Source organism: Phragmites australis, chromosome 14, assembly GCF_958298935.1.
Source record: "Phragmites australis chromosome 14, lpPhrAust1.1, whole genome shotgun sequence".
Lineage (NCBI taxonomy): Eukaryota > Viridiplantae > Streptophyta > Magnoliopsida > Poales > Poaceae > Phragmites > Phragmites australis.
In genome coordinates, this window is record NC_084934.1 from 30,028,217 (window position 1) to 30,047,337 (window position 19,121).

Genomic DNA, 19,121 nt, shown 5'->3' on the forward strand with positions numbered 1-19,121 from the left:
TCTGAAGCCCTAACCTTGTAGAGCCTTAGTTTTCGAAGCCCTAGCCTTCTGAAACATCAGCCTCCAAAGTCCTTGCCTTCTGGAGTCTAAGCAGGCTCATCGAAGTTTCGGGGGAGAGTCATCTAACCTAGGAGAAAGATCGACCAGAGAGGGCCCACTAGCCACCCTCCACCTGCAAGAAAGTGACATACATTTAATGCAACACAAGTGGAGGCTATCCTGATATCCCAACGTAAGTGTAGGCCATCTTGATAGTACGACACCGTAATAGACGATCGGCTGGGCGCTACGTTCCTAGGGACATTTGTATTACTGTATTGCTATGATAGATTATATCTTCTGATTATAGGTAAAAAACACCTTAACTAGACACATACCGAGTGATTTGATCGGTCCTATGTCCCTGTGGGATAGCGATTGTTTGTATATTATCTCTGTAAGAGTATATCTGTATATTTACACCCTGTACATTTAAGTATACTCTAGCTGCACTTATTTGTGTAAGATATATTCTTACGCCAAGGAAAACCCATATTATTCCTGTTACCTGTGTTGACAATTCATATTGTTTCAGGTATCATTAGAGGATGTTGTCAAGCGCTTCAAGGGATCCAAGGGAGAATCTGTGGTCGAGATATTGAGCAGTCTGGAATCCGACTTTTCGATTTATAAGAAAGAAGGGCATTACATGATCATGTAACAAACTGAGGTTGCTCGTCGTCGTCGCTTGTACGTGGATCTCTCTCTCTACATATGCTGGTGGTGGCTTTGGACTATGGTTTGGTGAACCCAGCGTTGTTTTGGCTGGTGTGCACGTACACGTTTCGGGGACTCGCCAGAAGATGCTGAATGCTTGTTTGGACCCTATGAAATTAACACTGCCTAATGCCCTAATCTCGTATATGAGTATCAGGAATCCCGGAACCTTTTCCCAATGTTCCATTACAAATTCACTCCGTTCGTTTTCATTGGGTGTTCAAGTGTAAATTTCTTAAGAAAAATCGATTGATGCCTCGCAAAAAGAACAAATCTCATGCCAGTTTTAATCCTCGACGCTTCCAACCAGTCACTGGGACACGTGGCTTGAATCTGGCTGGTGCTGCAGAATTCAGGCTGTGCAGCAGAGTTTTAGTATTATGTATTTTCAGAAAATTAAAAAATAATATCATGTCGGTAAATCAATTATCTATATGTGACCTATCGGTAATTGACCTATCGAGAGGTACTGAGGCATAAGTAGGGAGTCTATCGGGCATAAAGCACATGTCGATAAATTAAGAGAAAATCTACGATTTATCATCGAATAACTACCGATTCTACAATTCATCATCGAATAAATTCTGTTTACTTCTATACCATCGAATAAATATTTCAGTTCCTATATACCATCCACTTCAGATACTACCCTCCGTTGTACTGTTCATAAACAGTATGAACAGTACCTGAGAATAAAAAAAGTCACAAAAAATATGTTGATTTTTGTGCACGCTCTATAATTCATAATCAACCCATTTTAACTATATTCACCTAAAAATACTGTATAGAATTCAAACTAAAATTCTTCAAAATGTACTACTTTTGTAACTTCTTGCAATTTTTAAGCCTCATAAAAATTTACAAAAAATCTGAGAAAATTTACTAATATTCCTCTAATGTGATGTAATAATTTCTAAAATTATCTTCCGCGGTGAAAAAATTAGTTCTTTGTAATGCACAGTATTACAAAAGTAGCTCATTTTGAGAATTTTTAGTTTGAATTTTACACAGTATTTTTAGGTGAATATAGTTAAAATGGGTTGATTATGAATTATAGAGCGTGCACAAAAATTGACATATTTTTTTGCAACTTTTTTATTCTCAGGTACTGTTCTTGAACAGTACAGCGGAGGACAGTATCGAAAGCCATGGTATATAAGGAACTGAAACATTTATTTTATGGTATAGAAGTAAACAGAATTTATTCGATGACGGATTGTAGAATCAGTAGTTATTCGATGGTGAATCGTAGATATCGGCAGGCTAATTGCTGATAGGGTACTATTTTTTTAATTTTTTGAAAATGATAATATTTTTGCAATGTTTATCAAATAAATGTTATTCCAAAAATCCTGTGCAGCAAAAAGAACAAATCTCATGCGAGTTTTAATCCTCGACGCTTCCGGGCGCAGCTTTCGTTCTTGATTTGGTACGGCGCGCAGGCCAGCAACCAGTCACTGGCCCAGCCCGGTCCACTCACTTGACGCACCGAACCGAACCGCACTGCGCCGCGGCGATCAAGCAGATCCCAACCCTGAGTGGCCGCCGAGACCCGCAGCAACTGCTTCCAACTCGGTCGCCTGCAGTGCGATGATCAGCCGAGGGGCGGCGGGCGCCGGGAACCGGAGGAGTAGGATACCATGAAGGCGCCGCCGCTGCTACCGGCGGCGGCGGCGAAGAGGCGGATGGGCCCGCGCGTGGCGGTGCTCGCGCTCGTCCTCTGCTCCCTGCTCGTGCCCTTCACCTTCCTCTTCGACCGCTCACCCTCCGGTATGTAGCCCCCCTGACGGCTCCCTCCTTCTCAAGTCTCAATGCGGGGGCGTGCGGTGTGGCCTCCGTGCTCGGAGCACGGCCTCCTCGGGTGGATCTGGGCGCCTAGCGGTTGTTCGATTCCTGCGCGGCTTTTTTGATTAACTGCTTCATCCTGGAGATTCGGTTGGCTTACTTTCCGATTGGTTCGTGATGCAGGTTATGTGACGACGGAGGAGCGGCACCGACAGGTGGAGCACTGTTTGCCCCCATCCGTTGTTGATGACTGATGTCGATTGATTTGGAATTCTAGATGTGGGAGGGAGATGGGTCAGCGATTTCCGCTACCTTTTCTTATTGTGTTTTACTACGTTTGAATTCAGGAGGTCGTTCTCCCTTCGTTCGAGCACGTGGAGGAGAGGGCTGGTCGTGGTGCTGTCGGTGGAGTGAGACAGGTTTGTTTGGCTGTTACTCCTATCCAGTGATGGCGATTGTTTTGTAATTTTGTTTGGTTCGGAATGGCAACTTTATTCGGGGTGCCACAATGCCCATTCGTTATCACCTGTTTAAGAGCGACAAGGATTTTTGAAACTTATCTGAGGCTCTTGGGGATAATGTTTTATTTTAAAACTTGTTTAAGGCTCTGGGGGATAATGTTTTATACATGTTAAAAAAGTTTATTCATCATTTTACCGTTTCATGTTCGTGAAGTATAATATATCCGAGAAAGTTGTTCAAGAATTGTGAAGGTTGCATCTGCAGTCCATAACAGTTGCATTTTCCTCAGGATGCACCAAAGAAGATACCTAAAGGTAGTGCTGGAGGCATTCAGCATCATAAGCAGATTGATCACCACTTGTCCAGTGGTCGTGCTAAACCAAAAGGTATGTCATAGTAGTAAAAGGCCATACGTGCAACACTGTTGATTTCAATGTAAGTTGTGTGGTTAGGCTTTCTAGACGCAAATGCCATTGTTGTTAATGCTAGAACATAATTCATGGACTGTAACTTTAAGGGTGTGGGTAGGGAGGATTGCTCTAGGAAATTTTAGGATATAGGTTAAATTTTAACAAAATCCTAGTAATTTGATTGCAATCCCTCCCATCCAAACAGGCTCTAAGTTATGCATCCGGTAAACTTAGGAGAAAACTGGTCTTTCCGGTTACATGAGGCACAATGGTGCTACAGTAAAATATATGCGGACGTGATTTACCTTCATAGCTCTTCGACATTTCATTTTCTGATGTTCATTAAGATTTCATTCTTGGAATTAATTTTTCCATTGCCTCCCTCTTGGTTCCCTCCTTTTTCCAAGATTTACTTTAGAACCTAGCAGCAATTATTGTTACCCAAGTACCCAACTATCTCCAGGCAAGTCACACTGGTTTATTTTGACTCTCGCATAGTTGTCACTATCACACGTGGTCTTTGGTCAAGCTATTTATAGGTTCCAGTCCATCCGTTCTGGATGGGTATCCGTTTTTTCCATGTATGATGCTGTAGTTATTTTGCTTTTCTTGACATCTGACTCAATAGTTGGCAACATACGCAGTTCTTCCATCACCAAAAGTTAAACCATCGAAGGCTGTGACGGAATCAACTCGAGGCACAAGAGTATGGATCTTTAGCATTCAAAGTTGTATTTTGTTGTTTTAGAACCGCTACTATATGTCATTTCAAAATTTGCTTATTCTAAGACATTTTCTGTCATTAAAATGAAAGTCTGGTGTCCTGCTTTGGCTATATGAAGCTATACTTTAAAAAATATTTCCTGAACACAATAGAAACATATAATGGCAGGCTGGCAGCAACTATAACACAAAAATGACCAGATATTAATTTTTTTTAGCTCAAACACCTTGAAGATCAAAGATTACATGATGCAACATTCTGAATAATTTCCCGTCATTGTAGTCGAACTAATCCAATAATGTAAAAAGTCAAGATAACCAATAATGTAAAAAGTCAAGATAATCTTATGACAATCTTGAGTATAGTGCATCCCAGTACTTTTTTGAAGCATAACTTCATATTTCCTGTCAGTGTTCCTTCCTGTTCCTCCTGACCTTTGCATCGGCCATAGCTATGCTGATATAACAATCCATAGTGCACATATATTCCTTTCAGGAGGTTGGCAAAGATATAAATGGGCGACAAAAAGGTGCAAAAGCTGATGAAGTGGAAAAGGCGAAAGCTTGTCAACTTGAATTTGGGAGCTATTGTCTCTGGTCCATAGAACACAAAGAAGTAATGAAAGATTCTATAGTGAAAAGGCTGAAGGACCAGCTCTTTGTAGCGCGCTCATACTATCCAAGCATTGCAAAACTTCAAGGACAGGAAGCTCTGACTCAGGAAATGAAGCAAAACATACAAAACCATGAGAGGGTTCTTAGTGTATCTACAGTTGATGCTGATCTACCATCCTTGTGAGAATTAAATTTGGTGCTTAAGCTTTCTGATCCTTACATAATTCACTGTGATTAGTCTTAAAGCTGCATCGTATGATGATTGTGTTACTGCATTGGGCTGACTTTGGGAGTCGTATAAATTAAATTGTTTTTTTTTCTGGATGCCTCTTATGAGAATTTATGCATTAAAGAGTCAAAAGGGATTTAAGTTCAACCTACGAATAATTTTCTAAATCATCTTTAGGGGTTACTACTTAGATTAATTGAATGACATTCGTCTTGTGATTTCAGTATCAACAAGAGGATAGAGCAGATGGAGCAAACAATAGTGAGAGCCAAATCTTGCACCGTGGATTGTAACAATGTTGACAGGAAGCTTCGCCAGATACTTGATATGACCGAGGATGAAGCTCATTTTCATATGAAGCAGAGTGCATTCCTCTACAATCTCGGTGCCCAGACATTGCCGAAAAGTCATCATTGTCTTTCTATGAGGTTGACATTAGAATATTTCAAATCGTCTTCGTTGAATTCAGATGATTCTCCTTCTCGCAAGTTCAGCGATCCAAAATATAGGCACTATGTTATACTGTCTAAGAACATTCTTGCAGCTTCTGTCGTGATCAACTCAACTGTGAGCAGCTGTAAGGTATTTGACTGATATTTACAATGTCAATTCTTGCACTATCATTTGGGCTGGGCATCCCTAGTGTTCTTATTTTGTGTGTGTGTGTGTGTGTTTTTGCAGGAGCCAGACAACCTTGCTTTTCATATCCTAACTGATGCTCAGAACTTCTATGCCATGAAGCACTGGTTTGCCAGGAATTCGTATAAAAAAGCAGCACTCCATATCATAAACTATGAAGGCGTTATTTTGGAGAAGTTGCCAAAATATAGTATCCGGCAGCTCTATTTGCCAGAGGAGTTTCGTTTTCTCATTAGGAGCATTAAGCAGCCTACTGAGAACACAAGAATGGAATACCTGTCACTGTTCAGCCACTCGCATTTCCTTATTCCAAAAATATTCAAGAATCTAAACAAGGTGGTTGTGTTGGATGATGATGTAGTTGTTCAACGTGATCTGTCTTTCTTGTGGAATATTGATATGGGGGACAAGGTAAACGGTGCTATCAAATTTTGTGGTCTGAAACTGGGTCAAGTGAGAAATCTCTTTGGTAAAACAGCATATGATCCCAAGTCATGTGCATGGATGTCAGGGGTGAATTTGATTAATTTGGATAAATGGAGGGAACATAATGTTACAGAGAATTATCTGCTACTCATGAAAAAGGTCTGTATTGTTCTGTCATGCTACAGCATATATGATAAAAAGGGGACGCTCACATTGGGTGGTCTGCCTTTCTTTTTCTTTTGCAAGTTAACAGGCTAGAAGAACTTTTGCACGGTGCACATGTGGTGTGACCTACAGGTTGCAACAACTATTTAGAATGCTGCATTCTTTTCTTTTTCACTATTTTGTCAATTCTGGACTTCAAGTTGCTTTCTTTGGCATTCTTTGAATTTTCTCTGATATATCTGTCAAAAATATTAATCTTTTTAGTACATATTGCTTCATATGGTCAGCACGGTGCATATATTTATCTAATTCCTGTTTTGTTGCAGTTCAAATACAAGGATGAGGAATCTCTGCGAGCAGCGGCATTTCCTTTAAGCTTGCTATCTTTCCAACATCTCATCTATCCCCTTGATGAAAAGTTGACTCTGGCTGGACTTGGATATGATTATGGAATTGATGAAGAGATTGCTCAGAGATCTGCATCATTGCACTACAATGGTAATATGAAACCTTGGCTTGAACTAGGTATACCGGACTACAAGGAATACTGGAGGAGGTTTCTCATTCAAGGAGATCGATTTATGGAAGAGTGCAATGTAAATCCATAACACAGATGAACCTGAAAATCAGAACTGAATTTCTACATCCGCTGGCCTCACTAAAGTTTTGTATCGGCTGATTGGATGCATGTAAAGCCCCAAAACTAATGCAGTGGCACTGTGCACCAGAACAACAAACACAGCTGTTGAACAGGAAAAGCGGTGCAGTCATTGGCTATCAGTGTTGAAAGGAGTGGGTAGATGCAGCTCATCTGTTCAAAGAATTAACAGGCTTGATTGACAGTTTCTGCGTTCTGGGACTAGTCATAAATCAGATGACTATGCACCAGCAAGCAAGGATGATAAGAGTTATGCTTCAAGTAAACAGTCAAACACATCGTCCAGATTAATAGATAGGATTTTTTATGAGTCTTAGCACATTTACTCAAACCAGTGTGTTACGGTCGTCGATGCTGATTTTTTGTTGCCATTTACCCCTCTGCCAATAAGGGCACCTACATGTATTCTTTAGTTATGTTTTTGTTCTTAGTTGTAGCGCATGGTTATTTATCAAAAGTACGATCCTGGAAAGGTTGTTCTCCAAACCTGTTGACAGTTCTGTGGATAACTTGTATGCATTTTTTGGCCGCGGTTGCTACTGGAATGCCTTTTCTGCCGTGAGTCTTGTTTCAGCAAACTGCTTGTCCTCTATCTTCCTGCAGCTCCCCTTTCTCCAAGCTAGTTTGATTTTGATTGCCCCCGTTAGTTTGACCGAAATGCACGCATGGTTCCTGAAAAAATCATGGCAGTAGAAGTGTAGAACCGTGAAGCATAGTACAAAATTTCAGGATCTGAGCTGGTCTGTGGTCGGTATTTGAAACACCGACCAGGGCAGATCCTCCATTTGCCGGTGATACAAGAGCGTACAAATCCCGAAAAAAAAAAATCATGAAGCCGGGATGCATAGAACCGCAGCATCCTTTAAAATCTTAGACTCCAAGACGATCTGTAGAGGGATAAATCAAAAGGAGAAATGAAAAGGAGAATTTGGGATCACTAGCTTGGGCTCGTGCAGATGAAGCTCAGTGATCGAGAGGCGTATAAGCCTCCGTTCGTTTCTGGCTTCTCTGCAAACGAGTTGAGCTCCCGCGCGCCATGGCATGACAGCAATGATTAGCACGAACGGCCACCGGAGGAGGACCCCAAGTTGCCCGCAGAATTGAAGGTCGTTGCTGTTTGCTGCGGCACCTTGACTTGGCCTGTCCATGGATGGAGCGCCGCGCTGGCCGCCGGTGTGGGGAGCAAGGTACGTACGTTGTTCGGCCGCCGCGCGGAGACGGACGGGCGCCTTGGAACCGCCCGAGAGTTGGTCGCTGGGCTGTGTCTCGGCGCCACGTACGACAGGTGAGACCGCGGGATCAGCACGCTGCTGCTACGTTTATTACTATGAACGCATCGGAATTCTCCATGTTCTGCCGTGATGAAACAAGTTTATTTATTGGACCTTCCGTAGAAAATCGATCAGAACAGCCATCCTGCGTTTGTTCATCACGAATATATATATACGATCTCATAAATTAACCATCCATGGACGGATGGACCACAGCTTCTAGTGATCGCAACCATTAGGCCCTCCGTAGTAGAAGAAGGCGCCATCATCATTCGTGACCTGAAACACGCTCGCATCATAGCACTCCTTGGCGTCCGTCAGCGACGTCACATTCGCGGCCGCCGGCGTGCTGGAGTTGCCCCCGGCGTCGAACACCCCGATGCTCGCGATGTACGCCGACCCGCCCAACCCCTGGCCCGGCCCGTGCCCGCTGCCCATCGGAGGCGCCGCGCCGGCCGACGCGGACGACCACGCGTTGCCGCCCCAGCTGACCTCCGTCGCGTGGTCCGCGAGGAGGCCGGTGAAGAGTGAGGCGGGGAAGTGTCCGACCAGCTCCTGCTTCGTCCCCGACACGTCCACGTACAGCGACCACTTTCTTGCTCCTACGTCCTGCATGCATTTGCTCCCATCCAGTTTGACGTATATAGACGACGCATCAGATCAGGAGCCTGAGCCGAGTGGAACCTTGAGAATAGTGATGGTGAAGTCGGCTTGTTTGCCATGGTAGACCGACGGTTGTGCCACCGTAGACCCCGGGGAGATGCTTGCCGCCGGCGTTGAGCTCACGAATCCCTGGCACTGTGTGTTGAGGCACCCCGTTGAGTTGAACCCATCAGCCTGCCGAGAATATTAGTCCATGAGAAATCAGTGCATGTTTATAGGTTTGTTTGGTAGAGTTATCTTTGGTCTAAATTCTTTGAGAGAAGTGATTATCTAATTAAAGTGATTTAGTAGTTAAAAGTGATTCTCTAGGGTAAACTCCATATAGAAAATGGTGCTGTAAGAGTATATAAGAGGAACCTGATTTTTTCAGCTCTTAACATCTAGTTCATTTTAGAAAATTGCTCTCGTAGAATCACTCTGGGAGCTGAAAGCTGTAAATTATCGTTTAACAGAGCTTCAACTGATTTTACTCTAAGAGCTATTTTAAAAACTCTACCAAACAAACTCTATATTTAGTAATTGGAGGTTCTTACAGGGGCTCCACGGTAAACCTAAGCTAGTAAGCCATATGTGCTAGCTAGAAAAAAGAGCCATACTAGAAAATCCCCAAAAAAGAAAAACATCAGACCTGTTGATTTAGCCGCCTAACAAACCAGGACGGATGGATCCTACTGGACTTCTAATAGCGCTCTAAATGTAACAAAGGAGGAGTCCGGTGTCCATGCAACCTAAAAAAATAGCGTGCCATGCATCATAATTGATATGGACTCCCACGCATGCACTCATGCAGAAATAACGTGAATGATATGGAGTCGTTAATCTTAAGAAAGGTTAATACTTTAGCGAATACCAAATCTTAAACATAAAGTTTATTTTCCACGCAAACATATATTTTTCATATACCCTCTAATCAATTAGTGGAAATGATCATGCGAAATCAATTGCACGTACTGTCCATGATACGAAGAAATGAAGATCAGTATCGTTGTAGGCATCTGGGGAAATCTGCAAAACAAAGACATACAATAAGGAGTGCGATGAAAGGTTCTGACTTCTTTTGTACTGAAAATTATTTTCAGATAATGTGTCTGAAGATTTTTTTTTCCCACTGGCCGGGTTCCTTAGAATCAGCAAGGATGGAATTGCTCGAAAGAAAAGAAGAAGAAGAAGAAGAAGAAACAGCAAGGAAGTGCATTCATTGTCTAGGCACGCAAGTAGTTACCTGGAAACCTGCTGCCATGATCTGATTATTGTTTCCATCACTTGAGAGCCACATGACTGAACTGCTAATCTGACCAGGTTTCAGTTTCAGGTCCCATGCGTTTATCCTGGCAACCGTGCCGTAGTATTTTCCCTCTGCTGTCCGATAGCCAGCCCACTACATCAAAATTAGCAAATAAAATTAATGGATATGTTATGTATTGTTGTTCGCTCTGAACATGCATGATATTGCCTGGCCAAATAGTTAAGTACGTACGTACTCCATATGTATTACAGCACATGTTTAATTTGAGCAAGAGGATTATTACGTGGCTGATATCACGACCAGCCTTTGCGTCAGGCACTTTCATCAACGCAGGCCGTGCATCTCCCGGTAGAATGCCGCCGTTCTCGCCATGGCTCTCTAGATATCTTCCAAGGACGCCGTGACGTGGAGCTAGGTCGCCCAGCCAAACGAGAGCAATGACAAGGAGGTATTTTAGGGACATTTGGATCATATCACAGTAGCAAGTCAGCGCTGTGTGTGCTGCATATACACTTCGTCTCCAAGCTAGTTTGCAGGTATATTTATACATGGACGACACAAAGAAGTGTGCAAGATTTCGACATGCTAGGATATTCGAATGGTGTCAGGAGGGCTGACTTTGTTGCGATCACCATGGGCGAAGAAAGTTGACAAGAGGCTACGGAAGCTCCAATGGTCGGTTCTATGCAACGACATGGACAGACATAGCTAATTGGAATTACTGACAATACATACGTATGTTGAAATGCCCTTGATAACTATTAAAAGCTAGTAATGTTTACTAGCCAAAGTTGGTCGGTGAGGGAAAATGCCATGAGCTGGAGGAGAAGGCCAGAACGGTAGGTATATCCTCCCGCAACGGAGCTTGGCTCATCATCATGCACTGCAATAGCAAAGAAGGACCAGCTCACAAGATGCTCGACGACCATTCCTCCATCGGTCATCCGTCGTCTATCATGCATACTCGATGACGATGCGTCGTGGTGGTTGTTACGTTCATCCATCTAACCGACTGATTAACCTGTAAATAATACAGTACTCAAAGGGATGAGTGCACTAGTACACGCTATCAGCGTCAGTCTGCTCGGATTGAGCATTCGTCTTCTGCATCATGAAGCTGCATCAGCTGTGTCGGTAAGCGACTCTGCTCCGCTGACTGACTGCTGCCGAGCCGAGCTGTTTTGGGGCCTTGCACTTGCAACTTGCTTATAAGTCTGTTCGTTCGTACGTACGTGCATGCTCCAGTTTAATTGCCGGCCGTTTGGTTAAATTCATCACAGAACGTTATCCTGAATCCCTGATTGTCCATGCTCGCTTATTGCGACGCAAATCAGCAGCATAATACTGTCAATCGAGTGCCATGCACTGACCAGCTAGAATGTGACAATAATTCAGTTTATATATATAGCTTCGTTTCTTCTCCAAATGCCACAAATAATTCTTCCATGTCTTGGCATTGAGAGTGTGACAGGAACTCGGAGCCTCCAAATGGTTTAGCAAGGACCATGGTGGACCCGTGTCACTAGAGGTGCAGCTGGTTAAGTCAGAAACTGCAGCTAGGCTTGTTTCAATTCAGCTAGGCTGTTAGTGCTCTACCTGCAGCTCCTCCTTTCTCCAAGCTAGTTTCATCACCCCAATTGGCTCCAACCTTAATTTCGTCCAAATGCATAGCCATATCTGCCTGAACCTGCATTTAACCTCGCAGCAGTGACCCAAATGGAGAGGGAAAGGTGCTCGGGGTCGGAGAACCAAACTCTTGACCACGGAAACATTCTAATTTTCTGGCGTCACAAATGCCCAAAAATCTTGGAGCAATTCATGGAGATGGGGAGTAGAGCGCTCCAGTATGATACAAAATTACATACTCTAATTCGCTGCAGGTGGGTGGGATAAATGAAAGAGAGAATGAACTGCAGGTGGGTGGGGGGTGGATGGTATTTCAAATCCCATGAAAAATCGTGGATATGCTGTGTGGGTGTGCAAAATCAGGTGCGAAAATTCAGGCTCCAATTCGCTCTCTAGCGGGAGAAATCAAAAGGAGAAGTTTCTTCCCGGGGTGGACGGTATCCGAAATACCGACCAGGAGAACAGCCCAAATTGCCGGTGACACAGGCGCGGGGAAATTCCCCAAAAAAATCATGTAGACGGGCAATAGATCCAAGGAGCATCATACAAAATCTCGGGGTCTAATACGATCCGTGTAGGTAGACATGAAAAAGGGAAATTTGGATCAATAACCCGGGCCTGCAGATGCAGAGCCTGCGTGCGCTCGGTGGTTGAGCATGTTCAGTGGTTTTCTATAGCAAGTAGTTTCTGAACCAACCGCCACGTTTTGGAGTCTACTAATGCCACTACCTGCACACCAAATGTTCTGGACTTGGAAGACTCTTTGTTCTAATCATGGCGCACAAGGTTGGTGATTGGAATCTCATCACGCATAAATAAGAGATTAGGTTCGGGAGAGCTCGCCAATGTGATGAGAGATTCTCCTTTACCGACTATGGGAATTGGTATTTTGTTCTCTCTTGGAAGACTGTGGGTTTGAGTCTCCTATATATCTCTCTGCTCGTTTCCGGCTTCTCTAATCTCTGCAGACGAGCTGAAGTGCATCAACTCCAGCGCGCCATGACGACAGCGAAGGTGAGCTGTGGCTTTCCATGGTTTCTGATCAACGAATTGTTTACAAAACAAATTGCATATGTATTTTACAACGTTTGGCTCTAAAACTTTTGGTTTCTTCTGCGTTGATTACCAGGATTCTACTTTGATCATTGAAGTGGACCTCGCGTGCGAGAAATGTCACAAGAAGATTGAGAAAGTCCTCTTCAAACTCCAGTGTACGTAAGCTACCTCATTTAGTATCTTGTTTGTTAAATTTAATTTCAGGCCGTCACTTTACGTTATTCAGTTTCTTTTTTCTCCATCTGCATGCAGCATCAGCCAAGGAGAACATCAGGAAGATTGATTTCAACAACACGAAGAACACGGTCACCATCTCCGGTCCTTTCGACCCAGAGAAGCTGTGCAAGAAGCTAAGGTGCAAGGCCTGCGAGGTGATCAAGGACATCAAGGTCGTCAAGCCTCAAGAAGAGAAGAAGACCGAGGCCAAGAAGCCAGACGAGAAAAGGCCGGAAGAGAAGAAGGCCGACGACAAGAAACCCGAGGACAAGAAGCCCGACGACAAGAAACCGGCGGACGACAAGAAGTCCGGCGACAGCAAGAAACCTGAAGACAAGAAGCAGGGTGAGGAGAAGCCCAAGGACGACGCGAAAACTGCTACGGCCGCCGCCGCGCCGCCGCCGTCGTCGACCACGACGGTCAACCTGCAGTTCACGCACATGTGCGGCATCTGCTACCCGTGGCCGTGCAGCGACCCGGCGCACTGGGGGCAGAAACCGCCTCAGTGGCCGTGCGAAGGGATGGCGGCGGCGCCGTCTCCCGCCCCGGGCCACCACCAGAACCCGCAGCCGCCCTGGGTTGCCGCTCAGAAATGGGCGCCGTGCGGGGGCCCGTCGTACTGCGGAGGGTGCGGGTCGTGCCACGGCGGCATGTACGGTTGGGCGCCGCCGCCGCAGCCCATGTGCTGCCCTGGGCCGTCGGCGTGCAGAGGGTGCAACGGCTGCCGGATCGTCCACGAGAGCAAGTTCAGCTACGAAGAGTACCCGGCCAGCGCGTGTGCCATCATGTGATGATTTTAACTGTGCTTCTTGAATCTTAGCTCTCCAAGAGTCATTTTCCCCTGCATAGAAAGGAATTTTGTTGTACTTGGCAATTGCACCGAGTAGTTTTTTTTTCATCCATCGTCTTGTGTGCACCGTCTGTGTTTGTGTCCATGAACAATATTTGCATTTTCTGATTATTCAGAATAAAAAAAAGTGTTAGTGTAAACAAACAGACAAGTGGTGGATTGTTTTAGTTTCGTTCTTGACCATTTGAGGATTCAGTAGAATGTTGACGGAAGGCACAATTCTAATTACACAGATGGGCTGTTCGCCATGAAATTTGCCAATTCGGCAGAGAGAGAACCAAGCCGGCCGGAACGCAGTCCGACGAGATATAATATATGGGCTCATGAGAGACTGTTCCATGTGGGCCGCAGTAGGATAGGACGATCGAAGCCCAGAAGCGCCGTGCGCACATCGCAACTTTCTCTGGCAGCACGGTGTATTTTAGCGGCATAAATAAGCGTGACCCGTGCATGTGAGATTCGCATTTAGGGCGTGTACAATGACGTGGTGTCAGTTGTTTAGAAAAAAAAGCTATTTTAAATTTTAAATTGTATCTGATGTAAAAAAAAATAAGATAAAGAAATATATCATCTATTAATTAATAGATAGTCTAAAATATTTTATGGATATCGTAAGTTATTTATAACCTCAATTTTTCACGTGTCATTTAACAATTAGATGTCATTTAAATTACTTACCATCAACCTAATAATGATTTATCTATTATATTATTTATAAGTGATATAAAATCATATTACAAACAACAGCCATCTGAACCATCGTACATACCCTCAGACCTCAGCACATGCATACACAAACACAGGCCACAGATACCGGCATCGGGATGGCTACCTTGGTGGTTAGTAGAGGTTACTGTGCCTTTGCCCTCTAAGGGTCAAACCTCGGTTTTATTATATACCTGTCGATAACGCGACTATAATATCTTCATCAATCTTTCATAAATATTATGTGATTGCGTGAGCGTCTGCATGTTTTATTAGAGTTTCTTAAAAAAGAGAGGCGCAACACCTAATTAAGTAATTAACGGTGCAAGCCGATCGTTCGCGGTAAACCTACGCCAACGACGGACCAGCAGGACCTTGCCTAGCTACTGCGTACAGGAGAAACACAAATACAGGATGCAAGAGAGAGAGACCTCGCGAATTCGACGGTCATTGCAAGCACCAGCTTGGAACTCGCACTGAAGAGAAAGAGAAAAGAAAAAACTACTGTACTGTAGAACACCGTGCATCGGAAGCAAACCACGAGCACTCGCGGCCAGAGAAACACGGTCTTCCACGCGCATTTTCACCTCGGAAGCTTGTAAAGAAACAAGCTTGGATCTCCTTCGTTCAACGGCCTGCCGGGCCGGGGAACAGATTTATGGCTGCCGGTGCCGGCGAATTAATATAACGATCCCCCGGTGGCATGCCGTGCACCGTAGTTATCCGTCGCTGCCTGCCTTGCCGTCTTCATCTGCAGCTGTGCCCGCAGCGGTACGTGAGTGACCAATGCAAACCCCAGGCCAGGATTATTCCGATTTCCGGCGAATAGATCTTGTTGCAATCAGTCATGGTGCCGTCCGTTGTCAGTATGGATCGCGCCAGCTGAAACTTTCAGATCAGGGGAACGAAAGAAAACGCTATTCGTCGCCATTGACGCGAGCATGCAGCGCCTGATAGATGCATGCAGCCATTTGTTGCTGCAACCTGAACGAGCGCGTTGGCAGAATCGACCACATTCACAGATCAGCCACTGCGACATGTAAGATGCAATGCAGCTCCAAATTTTGCTACGCTTTACGAAAGAAAAACTCTGAATTTGGTCAGGAAATGATGCAAGACCGGAATGAACAAATGACTTGGAATTACTATGAATTTCACTTCACGGGGGACAAAGGCAGAGGAGCGGCACATGCCATGCGATGCGGTTCTCGAGGACGGCTCTGCCATGCCGTACGTACTAGGAGTAGATGCATCTGCATGCTCACACACACGGAAATCAAAATCAAAAGAACTAGGCAAATTTTCAACAGGAACAGGGAAGGAAGAGGCATGTGTCCAGATAGAAGGTGCTGAGAAGTGGGACAGGTTTGGTGGTATCTTTGAAGCATTGGGCTGGGGCATATGCATGGTTCATACTCAGATTGTTAGGTAGGGTTTGTTTGTCTGTATTAGGTTGAATCTATGCTGAACCATTTAGGATGAGGCCTTGTATATGTGTTTGGTTTGTGGAATTGAATGAGTTCGTCTATGATTATTTTATATAAATTTTAGGATATGTTTAGAAGATGTTGTATCATCTTGTACGAGAAATTTGGACGTATCATATCATCTAAGATGGGACGACTGTGTCGCTATGCATTGGGTTCACCTTCTGTGCCTCTTCTTTCCTTTTTCCTCTCCTCAGTTCACCTCCTACCTTTCACCTCGCGTGCACTCTCTCTTTTGTGGCAACAACTGGGCAACTGCACCGTCCTTCGCTAGGCCACAACCAGGTACGCCCCCCTCCCCTCTCCCTCTCCCCTTCGCCTCTCCCTCTACTTCCTGTTGTGGACGGAGCACACCTAGCTAATGTTGATTTTTGTTTTTACGACAGTAAAAGGATTATTTATTCGAGTCTTTAGATTTGACCTCCTAAAGTGCTCTTTGTCCCATGAAATGGTTTGGTTGTGGAGGTGGATTTGTGCTCTATCTCGATAGATCTAGCACTTTGTGTGTTGATTCGTTTAAAAAATGGGTAGATCTGAACATGTATATTGTTCTATGTTTTAGTCATGGGCGGACCCACCATGATGCATGGGTATTCAATCGAATACCCAACTTTTTTGAAAAAAATTAAGTATATAGCATATATACTACGTATATATATCTTTGCTGCTTCAATTCATCAGACCACTCAGCAAATTGTAAACTAATTGTTTTAGTAAACTAATAAAAGTGATTTCACTAATTTTGGGGGTGTTATGGATTAGTTATGAATTAATCTATCTGCAACATATTTACTCAATCCTGCACGTTACAATAACTATTTCAAGATTTCATGTATTTTTACAATATAGAGGATCATGTAAGAAGACTAAAAAATTTTGTTTCATAATTTTTGGATTAGTAAATAATTAACTATGCATTTAACTCGAATTAATAAATGAGTTGCACGTTTTTCTTTTTTTTCAAACTTACTCTCCATGTAATATGATGTAAAGGATATTATTTTTGAAAACAAATTTCACAAAAGGTCTTATAATTGTCTCTAGTTTTTTTTAGAATTTTTTGTGATTTTTTTAAATTTTTTAAATTTTTGGACGTGTTTTTGCAACAAAATCAAACCTTTGGGGGTTTTTTTTTGCAACAAAACAATTTTTGGAGGGGAAAGTTAAAATCCAAGTGACTTTAGGGGGGGTTTGCATTTTTCCCTAACTGAAAAGAGCCCACATAGCAACAAATATCAGGTATTTATGATCTTTATGTTGTGACTACCCAGTTCGGCAATCAGCAGTTGAGCGTAAATTTTTTGTGCAAGTTAAGGATAGTGACATCATTAAACGCTTCCAAGCCATAAAGGAACACAAAGTTAAATTGTAATTTTGTTTAAATGCTTTGTAATTTCTTTTAATTAGTTGAAACTTCTCTACTATGAACAATTTATACTTTAAAATTTACGCTACTATGGACTTCTCGTATTTTGGATTGAACATTTTTTTTAATACTGAATACCCAATCGCTAAATCCTGGGTCCGCCACTGGTTTTAGTGTAGCAAATTTGCACGATGATGATGCTAATTACTTGAACACTCCGATTGAGTACTATCATGAGATGACCACAATATTTGACAATAGTTTAACAACTGGTGCTTATGCTAAGGGAGCAAGTGATCCTCTTGCTACAGAGGTGACTAAAACTAAGTGTGCACCAAAAGCCATAGATGCTGAAATTGGACCCCACAATTGAGCATTTAGGTGGTGATGGTGGAACACATTCAGGTAGCAATGTTAGAGACTCCTCTGGTACTAAATCACCTCCTGCAAAGAAGCCTAGGCTAGCTAATGATGAGGACTTGACGGTTATGATGAGCAAGAGCCTTGCACCAATGGCCGTTGCTTTCAATAAGGCTGCTTCTTCAAACAATGACATTCTTGATGGACTTTATGAAGATTTGATGAGTATACCTATCTTCAAAAAGGCACATCTTGACCACTATTATACTCATCTGTGTGAGAACCCTACATAAGCAAGAGTATTCCACAAGTTGTCTCTATCAAGCAAAATTATGTGGATTGCTAGGTACATCAACAAGTACCTTTCAGGTGGTTTATGAATGACCAGTGTCTTATATTCTCTCTTTTGCTAACTACCAAAACTGTAACTATGATAATTTATGACTGCTTGGTACCTTGTGTTGTCTCTTTTGCTACCAAAACTTAAGCAATGATGTTCTATGGTGTGTAATCTGGTTATGACAATCTGATCGTGTTATGGACATGTACTAAAGGTTAATGTAGTGCATTATTGACTTCTATATTGGTGTTTTTATTTTTCTGATACATGTATGAACTCTTTTGGGTCTTTTTCTAACTATCAAAACGGAAGCTATGGTGGTTTATGTTTAGTTGTACCAACCAAGACTTGTCTTTGCTTTTGTATCAACCAAAACTGTCATTGTGACAATCTGGTTATGTATAATCTAGTGCATTGTGGACCTCTATCTTGCTTTATTGGTTTTTCTTTTTGCCAGATACATCCATTATGCCATGTTGTACTTATATGTTTTCTATCTTGTACAATTTTTATGATCTAAACATACAAATATACTATACGAACCTAAAATTGATACATGTTTGAGAAATTGGCGATGTCAGTACCATAATTTTTTTACAATTAAATATAATAGAAATATTAATTGAGAACCATGTAAGAAAAAGACTTAAAACATAAAAGTTCTATTGCAACAAAAATGGTAAAATTACCATCCCTAAGGAGAAGGTTACCATACTTAGACACATTCATGCAACCAAAGGAGATCATGTATGAGCTTGTACCATCTCATACAACTAACCAAATAAAAATATGTATCATTTTGTATAGACAACCAAACACCCTACATGTACCATACCATTTAGGATCATACCATCCAGTACCATACCATCTCGGATCATCCTACCCATACAAGCAACCAAACACTGCCTTAGGGAGTGATTGGTTACCAGAGATATCTGGTAAGTCGGATGGGTATAATATTAGTAAGAAGCGTGTTTAGTTGTTATGTTTACTATTTTATTTTGACCTGATGGATGTAAATATACGTTTGTAGTATGGTCCAACGGTTGTTGACTGTTGCATCCATT

At 42.9% G+C, this 19,121-nt stretch overlaps 3 protein-coding genes across 3 annotated transcripts; 2 read left to right on the forward strand and 1 right to left on the reverse strand.

Annotated features, from left to right (window-relative positions):
- Positions 1-2,217: 2,217 nt before the first annotated feature.
- LOC133891536 (probable galacturonosyltransferase 7) lies at positions 2,218-7,354 on the forward strand. The gene is made up of 9 exons (XM_062332263.1): positions 2,218-2,526; positions 2,725-2,756; positions 2,889-2,960; positions 3,293-3,389; positions 4,058-4,119; positions 4,633-4,931; positions 5,205-5,562; positions 5,662-6,204; positions 6,537-7,354. The coding sequence occupies exons 1-9, from the start codon at positions 2,397-2,399 to the stop codon at positions 6,816-6,818; spliced, it is 1,875 nt and encodes a 624-aa protein (XP_062188247.1). The 5' UTR covers positions 2,218-2,396; the 3' UTR covers positions 6,819-7,354.
- A 1,004-nt stretch (positions 7,355-8,358) lies between these two features.
- LOC133890418 (protein neprosin-like) lies at positions 8,359-10,992 on the reverse strand. The gene is made up of 5 exons (XM_062330792.1): positions 10,831-10,992; positions 10,025-10,180; positions 9,754-9,807; positions 8,824-8,976; positions 8,359-8,748 (listed from the first exon to the last, which is right to left on the reverse strand). Exons 1-5 carry the CDS (start codon positions 10,990-10,992, stop codon positions 8,359-8,361), a joined length of 915 nt encoding a protein of 304 aa, XP_062186776.1.
- A 1,034-nt stretch (positions 10,993-12,026) lies between these two features.
- LOC133891292 (protein PYRICULARIA ORYZAE RESISTANCE 21-like) lies at positions 12,027-13,907 on the forward strand. Its single transcript, XM_062332002.1, has 3 exons — positions 12,027-12,688; positions 12,804-12,885; positions 12,983-13,907. Exons 1-3 carry the CDS (start codon positions 12,674-12,676, stop codon positions 13,735-13,737), a joined length of 852 nt encoding a protein of 283 aa, XP_062187986.1. The 5' UTR covers positions 12,027-12,673; the 3' UTR covers positions 13,738-13,907.
- Positions 13,908-19,121: the final 5,214 nt, after the last annotated feature.